At 37.5% G+C, this 14,597-nt stretch overlaps 1 protein-coding gene across 2 annotated transcripts in view; it reads right to left on the reverse strand.

Moving 5' to 3' along the window:
- The window catches only part of LOC140650610 (transducin-like enhancer protein 1), an 86,943-nt gene that overhangs the window by 60,897 nt on the left and 11,449 nt on the right, over positions 1-14,597 (reverse strand). The window contains exons 5-6 of one of the 2 annotated variants that reach the window (XM_072859165.1): positions 3,163-3,225; positions 2,159-2,233 (exon numbers count right to left, since the gene is read on the reverse strand). In XM_072859165.1, the coding sequence (XP_072715266.1) occupies positions 2,159-2,233; positions 3,163-3,225 (138 nt within the window). Of the gene's footprint in view, positions 1-2,128; positions 2,234-3,162; positions 3,226-14,597 lie in introns of both variants that reach the window. The other variant, XM_072859164.1, reaches the window with a different exon arrangement.

Genomic DNA, 14,597 nt, shown 5'->3' on the forward strand with positions numbered 1-14,597 from the left:
CTGGGGAGAGGGCTTGACACGCTGCATGCTCAGTGAAGGGGAGCAAAGGTCCACTGAATTGTCAACCCAATTTTATGCTATTCAGACTTTCCAGGATGCACACCGTCCCTTTCAAACAAAATCAAGCATATGTCAGAGCATGAAACTTACTGTGTGGCACAAGATAATTATTGATCATGTAAGACTGTAAAAGATCACTAACATAGACATAATTTTAGCATTATGTATATGCATGCATCTACATGGTCAAAGAAATTGTGCCCATGTGTTCATTTCCTCATTCACAGTTTTGGATTTGTATGGCATCATTCAGAAGTCTTTCAGAAGACACAGGAAAGTCTCTCTTCTGGTGAACCTTAGATAATTTGGAAATGAAAAAAGGTGGAGGTGACTACTCCTGCTTCCAAAAGGCTTCCCCCCCCCACCCCCTCAAAAAAAAAGTTCTTAATTGCATGTGGTACTTGTAGATCCTATTGCTTTTAAAAGATAAAAGACTATATTGTGTAGACTTTAAAAATAGGTACGTGACATGCTTGAGACAGCAAAATTTGGTTTGGCTAAGTAGCACTATCGTAAGTCCAGCAAGAATGTTTTTAAATCTACTTTAATACACATTTCCATTTACTGCATAAAACATTCTTTAAAACTAGTTCATTAAAAAGGGTTTTCCATTCCATTTTCATCCTAAAGAAATAATTCATTTTTAAAAATGCAAGAAAGTACAGTTCTCTTATCTTTGCTAATCAAATACCACAAATGTACATGTGCTGTATTTCAAAGATCAAATCAGGTATTCATAAAGTAACTTACTACACAAGCAAAGCATAGAGGAGATTGTGACAAATACAGATGTAATTGTGTGGGTGTCTAAGATGTGATTAGCAAATCAACTAAGTAACAGTCAAAATTCGATACGAAAGGGAAAAAACAGTGCAGATTGGGGGGGGGGGTATGTTTATGCAAAGCTAATCTGTCAAGTGTAATAAAGCAGCTTGAATAAAATTTAAGCTGAAAATCCACTGAAGCTCCCCATTTCAGGGAGGAAAAGCTATTAAAAGGAAATGAAGGTCACCCTCCCAGTTTATTTCACCTAATTGACTGCCAATAGCTTACCACAGGCAAACCGACTGCAGATCTGCAATTGAGAAACTGATGAAAGGAGAGTTTTCAAGCTGAGGCTCATTCTTTTAATCCTCCCTCACTCCTATTTTTTTTTTTTCATCTCCAGTTGGGATGTAATTTTAAGCACAGATGGATTAACTGGTTCCATTGTCTGTAGACGTCACTGGACTATGGCACTGTTAATCCGTACAGCAGCATGTCTAATTATCATTACAAAGTGTCTGAGGGAACTATAAAGACCAGCAGGGCATCTTCTCACAAGCAATTAACATAAATTGATAAATGAGTAATTTGAATCCGCTCAAGGCGCTCACATATGAATAAAATCAGAAAGGACGGGTTCTTGTTTCAGCTACTTCTTTCACTTAGTCTGGAAGGGCAGAAAACATGAGAAATATTCTAGACTTAGCGGTGGGGGAAATGAACTCACGCAGCGGAAGGAATGTATGGTTCAGAAAGTTCATTAATACAAAGCAAATGACTTGTGATTGACAACCAGTCACAAGCAAGTAGTATTAACTTATTTCAGCATATTTAGAAGCACATACTTGGTGAAAGGCTATTAGAACACTGTGTCAGACAATTAATACTACTTCAAAAGCAAGTGAAGTTTCTTTTCAGTAGCTTGCTAATTTAAAATTCATGAAAGATTCACAAGAAAGGGAAAGAAAGAAGAATGAATAGTTGTACAGGCTCCAAGAACTCAAGTGTCACAAAAAGCATGAGGCAAAGGTAACTAGATCAACTGACATACAATACTTACAAATAAACAACCAGCTCTCCTAATCATTGTATTTCTTGCAGGAAAAGTTTTGTTATGCACAGCGTTGCTGCACAAAATGACATTCTGACAAAGTAAACTATTAACTTTCTTCCTGCTAAAATCTGTGTGAAGCAAGGCAAACACTTCAGCAACATTGGGCATGAAAACAGTGTTAGATATCAAAACATTAAGCTTATTTTTAAAATAGCAAAGCAGTAAGATATGAAAGCAAGTTATACACACTGTAGGAGGTAGACCTGGAAGGCCACGTACCCCGATGATGGCATTCAGTTCAGCCATGGTCACTTGTTTGGCACGTTCTACAGCTTGGGCCACTTGCTGCTGATGCTATTAAAAGAAGAAGGGGTATGGGGAGGAATTTGTGTTAAGGTATTGACCACACCAAATCAAACCAGGATCACAAACACCTCAATAACCAGTTTGTCTGCAGAAGCCTAGGCTACCTATTGCAAGACATCTTATGCAGGTAAAAGGTAACAGCGCCCTATTTCTCACCTGTTCAAAAGCAAACAAGAGCCCTGAAGGCAGCCAGCTCACCTCTTCCCCCATGCCACTTCAATATTAATTTTCTGGCAAATGAATAATCAGTTTCTAATTGAGTTGACAGGACCATAATGTCAACTTCACACTAGTGTCAATTTTAACATTTATATACACTGTGCTCACACAGTAAAACCTACTGAAATTTCAAACTGGGAAAAGAAGTGCTTCACTGAACTCAACAAGAATTACAAATACTCTTTGTAAACTGTAGAGTTTGAAAAGGCATATCCAAAACAACAGGCTTCAAAATGTAACAGCAGCTGCCCACAATAGTCTACAATCACACTCTTTCAGACCAGATGCAGGTTTGTAACCTTAAACAGTGTTTTGCATCTGAAATAACTACTCACCTCTTACACTAAAATTTGATACAAATTATGTCGACAAGATAAGCATGCTTATTTCACTAGATTCACATTTGACAACTGAATACCAAATAAGCAATCACCATGATTAGAAATGAAAGCATTTTGTTGCATTGGTTATATTTCACAGCCTCCCACTCTCCTCAGGCAATGAATGAGGTTGAGCCATTGTCACTAGTTTGAACTCAAGATTTGTTAGACCAAATTAGCAGGAGGTTTGCACACTTCAGATATAACAGATGTTCCTTACACTTGTGTATTGTGATAAAATTAACATCTTAAAACTAGCTAATCTGCAAACAGAAAAGCAACATAATTGCACTTTAACAGCTGAACAGTTTTACTTACTTCCTGAGACAAAAATGGGATGACTTGTGCACAAATTGTATTCAATCTCTTGGCGATTTCTGTCTATAGAGGAAAAGTATTTTGATTAAAACTGTGTTTTAGGTTTGTTGCCATGTATTAACCACTGTACAGGATTATATTAAGTTCACACAGTGAAGAAAGTAACAAAAAATCCGCATCTTCATACTACTGCAAATAGTTAATATATAAGCTCAGATGAGGACAGAGATTTAGTTAGCTACTCTAGGACATCTGCCATGTCTAAAGCACCTAATCTGTATACACATTTAGGCACAAATCTGGTCCTTGTACATAGCTCATTAACAAGTAAAGCATTTTTGAAATCCATTAAGTCCAAGATAAAGCCTTTTAAAAGGTAGATTTATTATTACTCAAATTATCAAGCAGCATAACATGAAGGTGACAGGCATGGAAGAAAAATGGTTCTTTCATGATCAATTTTATCTGCCTATTAGAAGGTAAAATTAGTTTTCCTGACAGAAACACACCATCAGGAGTACAAAAGAAATACCAAAACAGAAGCAAGGCAGAATGGAGACAAAAGGTACAGACTTCTAAAACATCCATATGGAGAGAGAATTAAAATAATGCATACAAGAATCAGATCAGAAAATGTGATAGTCAATAACAGCAAATTAGTGAAACCATCAGTAACAGGAGAACAATAAAGCTAGGAACCAGCAGAGAACAGAACAATCCTTCACTGAAAGCAACAGAGAAGACAGCAGAACGAAGTGTTTGAGTCCCACTTTTCAACAGTTTTACGTATCTCCCACTTTTATATCTCCCACTTTTAGCATGTCAACTTGAACACAGGATTTCTGGTGGGGTACAGGGATCTTCTTCTCTCACTACTCAGTCTTACCTGTGCTTACATCTTTTCAGACCTATACATCTGCCCACCATTCAGAGCCACCATTATAATTAACCCTCAAGATACTTGCACAACTCCTACAGTTTTCCTCAAAAACGTCTCCTGCAGACACTGTAGCATAGTTGCACAAAACCAAAATTAGCGTCCAGATGTGAACACAGCCTACGTACAAGACACTCTGAGCAGCTCTTGTCAGTCTCTGTCATATCATTAACCCATACAGATATTTCTTGGGTTTTTTGTTTTAAGACACAAGAGATCCCTGCTGAGAATCGTTAGGCCTTCTATGAAATGACATACGTAAACCTGAGCAAAGATAAACTCTCTCAAAGAAGTCAGATGAAAACATTGCTAACTCATCTGCTGAGCCTTTCCCTGAGCCTTCCCATCATCCCAAGTTTTTTTAGGAAGACACTGCAATGTGCTGATCCTTATATATCAGTCAAACAGTAATTAGTACAAAAGCCACACTCCGCTTTTATGTCTCAACAGACAGGTGATTTGGGATCTAAATACAACTAGCAAGCTTTAGCGCCTCTTTTCCCACCTCTGACAGACACAGGGAAAATACTTGTTAGTATTGAGACTTGTAAACTACCATGTGTGTCTGACGTAAGCTGAAGTACTCCACCTGACCAAAGTCTGGCATTTGACACATCCACTCTAAAGTTTTGCAGAGACAAGAGCCTCCAAAGCAGTTCTGGGATGGTTTCTTCCTAGGACAAAAAAGTTCCCCTTAAATAAGGGCAATGAAGTGACAGTTGCTTTACAGCAAATCTTTCTCCCCCTGCAGCAAGGGGAACAGATCTCTATTATCAACAGAAACAACTAACTTTTCACACAGTACCACAGTGGTCTGTTTCTGTTTTGTTTGGGCCACAACCATAAAATACCCATCATTCTGTGTATGGCCTTTAGCACCGGTACTACATACATACCAGCAAAGGTAACACAAGGAAGTTACCAGCCTAACTACTATCAGTTATTAGACTTAACTATTACCAAACTTGTTGGTCCTTTCAGTGTTGGTACTTTTCAGTGTTGGTACTTTCAGTGTTAACAACAAAAAAACCCCACATGACTGAGAATCTATGTACTAAAGGGCATTTTTCCACATACCTAGTAAGTCTCTCCAGAAAGCAAGGTATGTCAGCTATGGAAAGAAAGTCTGTTACATAGCAATCTGGCTGATGTTTAGCTAAGATGTGTAGGGTCCAAGAAGTTAATTGGCCTAGACCAATGGGATTACCTTTGTTTTCAGGACAGAAGCCAGGATGAATCATAGCAGGTGATAAGAGGAGAAAGAACAAATTAAAATAAGAAACTCATTTGGTTTCTACTGAAAAGTTCTTTGGCCTGTATGGCCTACACAAAAGTCTCCCTATTCTGTACTACTGAGATAAGTATCCTTATTGTAGCTGTAAGAAAAAAAATATATGTATTTTCAGTAGAGTCTATAAAACACGCAAGTTGTCCACATTACCGGGTTTTCCTGCACAGGTCCCAAATACCTGAGCTTCACTGTAGTAACATAGCATACAGGACAGCATACATTAACACAAGAGAATGAAACATCATGTGATAATTACCCAATGCAGGTTGATTAGTTTTTTTAATTTTTTATTTATTTTCTAAAAAAAAGGGGGCATAATCAACTTTCCCTCTTTCCCAGTCAATCTTACTTTAAAATTATTGCCTCAGTACTATCATACCTGACTTAATATCAGAACTGAAAAAATGTATCCTTCTGAGTTTGTCTTTACCAAAGTGATGAACGTACTGATGACTGTACATGATGTACTGATGACTGTACATGAACAGCATGCTTAATATTCATCCACAGTGCTAGGTAAATTTAAATGTACATGCCATAAATAAGTTTATTTTGAGATTTTTTGCTGCCATTACAAGTTCCAGTTAAGAAACATTTACAGTGAAAGGAAACTGAAAAGACTATTCTATACATCATAACAAAAGTCTACTTACATTTAAAAGGCAGTTTGCCTACTAAATAAAGTACTTAAAATTATTTATCCACGATGAGATTTCATACATCTTCTGTTTGCTGCCCTCAAATGTTTAGTAAAAACTATTCTTATTCACAAACATGTTAAAAAAATATTTTTGTTCTCTAGTGAGTTATGAAAGTTAGGTTTTAATGCACAAGTCACCTAATCTTGCCCATCAGGAGTTGCAAGTGGTTGTTTTCAGAATTGAGAAAAAGGAACTTTCATTACTTTAAATATAAATCTAGCTGTTCAAAAGGCAAGGTACTTTCACCTTTCAAGGTGAAATATCTTTGAGTATATATGCGCGCACGTGTGTGTATATATTCATTCTTGAAAGCAAAAACCTTTTTTGAAGGAGTCTAGGAGAGCTTCATTAATCAAGACTAGACATCAGTAACTGGTGGCATTAGAGTAAGCTATATATTCCAGATTTGGGGCTCATGCATTTGAAAGTCTTAAAAGAAAGGTACTTATCAGTTACTTCTAGAGGCCTCCCAATATAACACAGCTATTATCTAACTGCTGATCTTAAGACATGTAGGGCAGTCAGAAGAATAAGTAAACAAAGAAAATTTTGCAGAAAGCTGCTCAAGCATAGACAAACATGACTAATTGCCCATGTTCTTTGGCTCCTTGGTAAAGCAGATTGTAGAAGCCTGCATCTCTCATGAAAGCCCTCCTAGCTCTATGTCAGCTCTTAGCAAAGCATCTGAAGTGCCCTTAATTGTTTGTGTTCTTAATGCAGAGCCTCTTGAATACATTCATTTTTAATAGAGGACTCGAGTGTGGGGCCCATCAAAGAATGGCAAAACTACATCATTCACTGGTTCTTGCTGTTGTAATGATTGTCTTTTGAGTTATTTGCAAATGACAAGCCTGTCAGACCCCTGACTGAAGTGCTACCCTCCTTTCTGAAGTATCATCAAAAAGTAACATGAAGGAATTCAGCTGCATTTTGTAAAATTAAGTTGAGCCGACAGATTTTTTTTTTCTTCACTCATGTAATTTTTTTGCCTCCGTTCCATCTAATTAAGGACTTAAATGTTTTGACCTAACCATTGCCAAACTCAAGTGTTTGTACTTAAGTTTGTCTCTTGCTAAAGTGAATTCTTCACATAATGACAAAGAAAGCAGCCAGACTAGTTAGTAAATATAATATTCATTTAAATAAGTAATTTCACTAAGCTGTTAAGAGCTTGTATATACAATTGTAATTTTTTTCCTTCTGCATTGTTAAAAAAAGTATTGAAGTGTTTTCATCTACAGTAGTCTATTCCAGATCATTTTGCATTTTGACAGCCTGTACTTTCCAAAGCACCATGTAAGATATCATACTTAAATCAACATGATTTCTTAAACAACTACAGATTTTTGCACTGGAATGAAAAGAAGGAAGTGAAATACAAGTATCCAAACTCTAACTGTGTTTCTCACCATACCTAATACCCACGTGTATTTTATCACTAATGCTGGAAGCCCTAGCCGACAGGAGCCACCACTCTCTTCTGTGTGAAGAATGCAACCTTCCACTGAGGAGAAGTAGTTAATCACCTTTCTGCTTCAGAGGTTTCAACAATAATAATTTTGGTTTTATTCCAACCAGTGTCTACCATACGTGTCCCAGTAGTGACTTTAGCTATAGCATCCATGGCGATCTACAGCAAAAATGAAATCTTACAACACATTATTTTTAACAGTCAGTTGTATTGTGACAACTGCTCCATTAGTGCTGAGACTCCTCAAAGCTGCCCAGACCTACCTTTACAAAACAATGCTCAGCTAAAAATGTCCATTGTGAAGCCTGTTATTCTTTCTTACAAACTGCACTTCCTACATCACAAAGTTAGAACAGTATTTGAAAGCACTCTATCACCACTTCTTAAGGACAGGCTTATGTATTTTCATTTATTACATTTTAACTTATTTTACTTATTTCAATGCAATTTTGAGAATCACATTTGTCATTAGATTGGGAAGAATACATCTTAGGAACAACATGATTAAAAGTAAAGCAAGAAAACCCGAAGTTCTGATGATACCAAAAAAGCATGTCCTAATCCATTCCTTTAAAGCAAGAGTCAGAGAAGCAGCCTTTAATGCACAGAAAAGAACATACTGTCAAATGACATTCACAAAAGGTTTAGAAGGTAATTCTTAAGTACCCTGCCTCCACTTACACCTTCAACACGTAGAAAGCCAAGTACAACACTGAACTCCTTCTGGAAGAACAAAATGGACTTCCTGCCATTTATAGCATGTAACAGTAATCCACTAGGGAGTAAAGGTCAACGTTGCACTTTTGGTCATGACTGAATCATTTGAGATTATCTGTGGTGGGGATGAGAAGAAAATCGAAGGCTATAAGAATGCTGCAAATGGCTTGACCTCAGACCAATTTTCATCTCCATCTGTCTAACAGACATGTGGATAAAAGCCCTCTTTATGAGACATGCTTGACCATTTTTTTAATCCCTGTTGCAAGCCAGAAATCAGTTAAATACTACATTTCAAAAGTCTTTGGGTGAGAAACAGCATGTGTATATTTTAGTCTTGAGCAAAAGTTTAGTACTTTAGTACTTTCATTTTTCCATCAGAATCATTGAAACAAGCAGTACACTTAAACAATGTAGCCTTTATTCTTTTTGTGATTGAGATCTTCGAAGACAACAAAAAGCACACATTCACAGAGCAATTACAAAAAAGAAACAGTCCACAGTGCTTAGCTCTCTGCATGCTTTGTTAGAACTTTGCTACAGAAAGGCTCAAGCACTTCCAAAAATTTGTTGCTAAAAATTTGGGGGGTGAGGGGATTTTGGAGGTATAATTAAATCTCAAAACTTAAATATTCAAAAGCCTCAAATGATTAAGGCTAGCATTCTGTGAACTTTGCTGTTCATGAGTTATTGAATCCATGTTGAGCACTGAGATATGCATATATTATTAATGCCCTTTTATTTAAAACTAATACACTAGAATCTGTTTTGGCAATGCCTGCAAAAGGAAATAAAAAAATAAAGGCAACATGCCATTTAAAAGTTTAGGCCTCCATAGTATATCAATGTCAAACAACGGCGTGTCAAGCTAAGATTCAATTCAGGTAAGTGCCACTGCCAAATTTTCTTGTTCCCAGACGTGCTTTAAGATTATTTTATTGCTTAAAATTTAATTTGTTCCAACTCGCATCTCCATGACAACGTTGGCTAACCCTGCAAATCATTTGAGTAATTGGATATCTTATCTTTCTATTGCTCTCAAATCGAATGATTCTGCTAGAACTGCAGCAGCCAATCAAATTTACAGGCCTCCTGAGAAATAGACTCGCACAAGTAGCCACATTCATCTCCCCTTTACCACCATATTAACCACCCTGCGACAAACTGTGGAAGTTGGCCTTCAAACTCTATTTTAAATTATAAACACTGTCATTACTAATATTCTCACCAATAGGAGGGGGTGGGAAGGTTTATTCTCAACAGATACGTGAAATTCAATGTGACAAGCGGCAATGGGTAGCACTCATTTCAGCGACAGGAACAATCTCTGTATTTTGGGCATAAGCTGTCAGTTTAACATGACATATCATTAACAAATACAGCTTTCCCTCTGCCCCACATTTGTACTACTCATTTTAATTGCAAGATCAGCCACCCACAAGATGATGATATTAAAACCCCCAGAAGACTGGCATGAAAAATCTTTAGCTATGAAAAAAAAAAATCACCATATTGCAAGTGGGAGTGGGGAAAGGAAGAAGTAACAGAAATATTAACAGAATAAAAACTCAAAATGATAAAGCTACAGAATGCTAGATAGTTTCCAAAGTGAAATTAGTTTATTTTTTTTAATTCAGTACCTAAACTACATTTATCTGAATCCTCTTAGATGTCAGTTTAAATTACAGAAAGGTCATGTTAATTTAAACATAAGCTACATACGATGCACAAGTCAACAGCTACACTTGCCAAGCATCTACTACAGGTTTGGACTTCGTTCAACTGTAAAGTGAAGTGACTGGATATATTTCAGATGTCTAATTTCAATGCTTTCTATAATAAGAGAGAGGATGCTATGTAGCTCTCAATGAACCACTGTACACAACTGCCCATCCCATTTGGAGCTGTAAATCCTGTTGAACCCACGCCAACTGGCAACAAAGAAGCTGTTGTCAGGATGTTAAAGTGCTCCTTTCACACATCTTCACTATATCAAGACTCTTCTTAAACTTGACTAAACAGGACAGTTATCACATTTCTCCTTTAATCCAACTTTAGCCCATCTTGCTAAAGCACTCACAACTACAAAGGGTGTGTTTATCCAAATTTTAGTTCCACAGCTTAGTTTCCATGCCTAAGCTAACCTTCAATACACACAGAAGTATTTAAATCTCAAAGTGAGCACACAGCTTTATTTTACTTTCAAGTTGTTTTCCATCACACACAGTTCCCATTTTTATTTTGATTCCATGAGATGCTGAATAAGTCAGAAGCTGACTCCAATCCGGAAGAGAAGGTCTTGCTACCTTTGCTTCCAGATACACACTTTCTTCAAACCACGCAGGAGACATTTGGACTTGTTCAACATCTCCACTAACTAGTCAAGCAGAAGACATTACTATAGGAGGGAAAGGGCCAGCTTAGTAGACCACCACATCAGCAAGTTAAATAGGCTCATAGGAGGCATCCATCAGATAGCAGAGCAGCCCAAAGTACCAGAACTGAGCTGGGAGCAGAGGTTTTTTGGGGGGACAGTAAGCTATCAGATGCGCTCCCCTCTTCCCACAGGACTGCACTCTCACGTGCTCTTATGGTGCTCTGCAAGAAGCGTGGTCTCCAAAATTATCCAACATGCTTTGCATGATTACCCTTAGTTTTGCTCTCACTCCCACAAGTCACATCCAACTTTCTGCATACACCATTGCAGCACTTGCTACACTGACCCACTTTATTGGGATGGCAGTAGAAAGTCAGAGTTCTTGCATAGCTGGAGAAGTGCCTAGAACCACACAGCTTCTAAAAGTTAGAGCATGAAGTTCCTCAAACCAAACATACACATTTACAGTATGCAAGTCAGTAACAAAACTCCCAGTCAGGATTCAGTCCATATCAACATTCAAGTAAGACTATAATAGCAGTAGAATCTGGACTTGACTAGAACAATAAGCATGCCATCTGAAATTAAACAAGACACATCAGGACAAGGGCCTGAAATATGGGGAAAAAAATTCAATACACTACATTCACCAGGACTTTAGAAATAATTACCAAATTAAACTTATCAAGTCACATGCACTTTTGTATCTTAACTGTAATTTCATCATTCTACAATACTTAGTATATTCACAGCTCAGTTTCAAAAATCTGTCAAGTCAAAGAAACAATTTAAGGCCTTAAAAAGGTGTTCGTATCAGTGATTCAGGTGCCGTGAGGTAACTCACTAATGAATAACAAGTTAAGAAGATGGACAACTCTTGGTAGCAACTAGCAGAAGTATCCACCACATAGAATTTGGAAGGAAGGTGAAAATGATGGAGATTTTCACTATGTGAGAAAAAGGTTTGGAAATTTTTCAGCAAAACCTTGGGAACATGTCAATAAGTTTCTTCCCCATTTTATTATTTTTTTAATATACATTCTGTGGCTCACAGAATACAAAAAACTAGTAAAAATACCATATAGATTACATTCTAATAGAGAAGAACTGATTGAAACTGTCCGAATAGAAACTAATTTGATTGAGACTGACAATCATTGCAGAGTTCATAATCATTGGGAAAGGAAGAAGAATGAAAAAGCCAGTAAGACTTCAGGAAAGTGAATGCCAAATGGTAAGATCAGCTTTATAGGACCTGTTACTGAGAGGGGAGGTAAAATGCTGTTACAGAGAGCTGACATTTTCTTTATGAAACAACATTAAGGACATGGATGACAGTTAATACACCAGAGAATGGAAGCAGAAGGGACAGAAGAAAAAGAGGAGGGATGGAATTGTGCCAAAAGACTAAATCCCAAATTCTTAACTGACTTCATACAAACAGGAAAGTGTACAGGAAGTGGAAACTAGGTCAGGTGAAGCAGTATGAACATATACAGCACAAGCACGTATTTTTGTAACTATGTGCCACTAGTAAGCAACAGCTAAAGTAAAGCTAGTGCTCTACAGGTTGGAATAGTCGGAGGAGAACAAAAACAAATGGTTCAATCCCCTCAATTAGAAAAGGAAAGATATGGTCAAGGGATACCAAGAAGGCCAAAAAGCCTATACTTTTTTGCACCTATTTTAACTATACAAGAATCATTACCAACCACATAATTAAATTACTAGTTGCATAAGCTCAACACTGCAGCTTAAACAGGAAAGGAACAGACCAGAGCATTCCAAGTAAAATGTCTTCAAATTGACTAGGCCTGATGAAATAAAAAGAGCACATTAGTGAAGACTGAGCAGCTAGTGGATACCTTGCAGAACCTGCAAACATCAAGTAGATAGGAAACTATGAAAGGACAGTGCCTAACAGACAGAAAACAGACAATGAAGGAGCAAAGACACTCCAGCTTAATTACTATTCCTTAAGTTTGGGGCATTAAAAAGCCTCTTATCCATAAACATCTAGGTGAAACAGGGATATAAATCACAACTCAGAAGTATTTTTCAGCAGTGAACAACATCAGAATTATGCAATGTCCAAAAAGGTAAAGTAATTATGGCTAAGCGAGGCAGATGATGTTAACATCCTCGCTAAGGATTTGACACTCATAGCACTCTTAGGAACAACACAAACAGCACAGCACAGCTAAAACATCACGGGAACAAGTACAAAACTGCTTGATGATTAAACCATGTATGAATACATCCTTCTTCTGCAAATTAAGGTGTGCATGCATGATAGGCCCAGTACTTTTCAGTATTTCCCACTAACAAGCATGAAGATCTCTTCATTTGCCCTAATCCTTAATTTGCAGAGAGCTTCAAGCTGAGAAAGACAGAATATGCCACAGAATAGCTTCAGAACTTACTTTGCAGTGAATGGGAAAATGGACTACAAAGGAAAAAGGATAGGGGTAAATAGGGATAAAGGACCATAGCATGCCTAGACAGGAATATAAAGGAAAAGGAAATAATGGGCCAGGAAGGAATCTCTCGGTCACAGCGGATCAGAAGTTGAACATAAATCAATAGCATGCTCTTGCAAAAAAGGCTGTCACTACAGTAAGCCGTACGCTAAGTAAACCTTCTATGCCACTCAGCACGGCATTTCCTCCCCTGGAGTACTGCACTTATTTTGGGCACTGTACTTCAGCTGGGCAACAACATTCAGAGAATGAAAATTAGACTGTAGATGTATACAAAATGGTTCTGGAAGGCAGGGGAATGGCCTGCTTTCCCTATCCATGGTGAAGAAAATGCATAGTAAAGAGCTGAAGCTGCAACAGAAAAGATTGAAGTTGTAATTGAAGAAGTACCTCAACAGCAAGGACATAAAAATCACTCTGCTACCTAGAGAGCTTGCAAGTCGCCACTATTGTTAAGTTTTTGCTAAGAGATAGGACAAGCACTCTATCAGGAATGACACCAGTATAGCCAATCCTGCTAGGACATAGAGAGGCACTAGGTCCTTTCTAGTGCTGTGATTCTACAGTTCATATATCCATTTAAAGAAACAACCTAAGAGCTTCCCATAGGTCTTGTTAATTAAAGATTTTGTTTTTGCTTAACTAGCAGTTTAGGTCCATCATTTGAGGCCACAGACAGCTAGCTGTCTGCAAAGTAATGGCTAGAAGCCTTATAACCAGTTAGAAAAACAGAAATTCAGAATGACCTTACATCCAAACTCACACATGAAGAACAGCTGAAACATTTATCACTTTTTAAAAACAAAACAAAACAACTTTATTGTAAATGGAAACTATTGTGGCAACACCACAAAAGAATGATCTATTAGTTATTTTCCCCAAGAAATCGTGGGTTTTTCATCTCTTACCCCAGGGATTTAATTCAAACTTCTACATTTTAAAAAAGTTGAGCTCATCATACCATGAAACAGACACCACAGCAATTTGGGGGTTTTAGAACACTTTAAAACAATTTCATAACTAGGCAGATTTCCACAGATCATAAAAACCACCCAGTTTCAGATGTCCGTTCCTTTTCTTGACCTACCAAAAGCAGGTTTCCTCATAGACTTAATACCTAATCAAGATGCAGCTGAACAAGCATACCCATTCTTGCTCCGCTTCTCCAAAACTTAAAGCTATCTTTTTGTTTTTGCTTGCTAATCCGTAGAAGCCTTTAAAATGGCACAAATAGAGGCAGCAGCATTTTGTTCTCTAAATCAATTTTTTCCTCAGCCATCAACTAGATGTTCCAGCACAGAGAAAGAACAGTCCTTCCCTTCTAATTCAAAAATCCATACTACCATTGCCCTTGCAAACTGCTAAACAAGCAGTATCGGCAATTCACTTGTGTTCTGTAATATATTTACTGCAAATCCCAACGGCTTGCCTCCTAATGCAGTTTTCTATTGTGTCTGTTCT

Source organism: Ciconia boyciana, chromosome 4, assembly GCF_034638445.1.
Source record: "Ciconia boyciana chromosome 4, ASM3463844v1, whole genome shotgun sequence".
Taxonomy (NCBI): Eukaryota; Metazoa; Chordata; class Aves; order Ciconiiformes; family Ciconiidae; genus Ciconia; species Ciconia boyciana.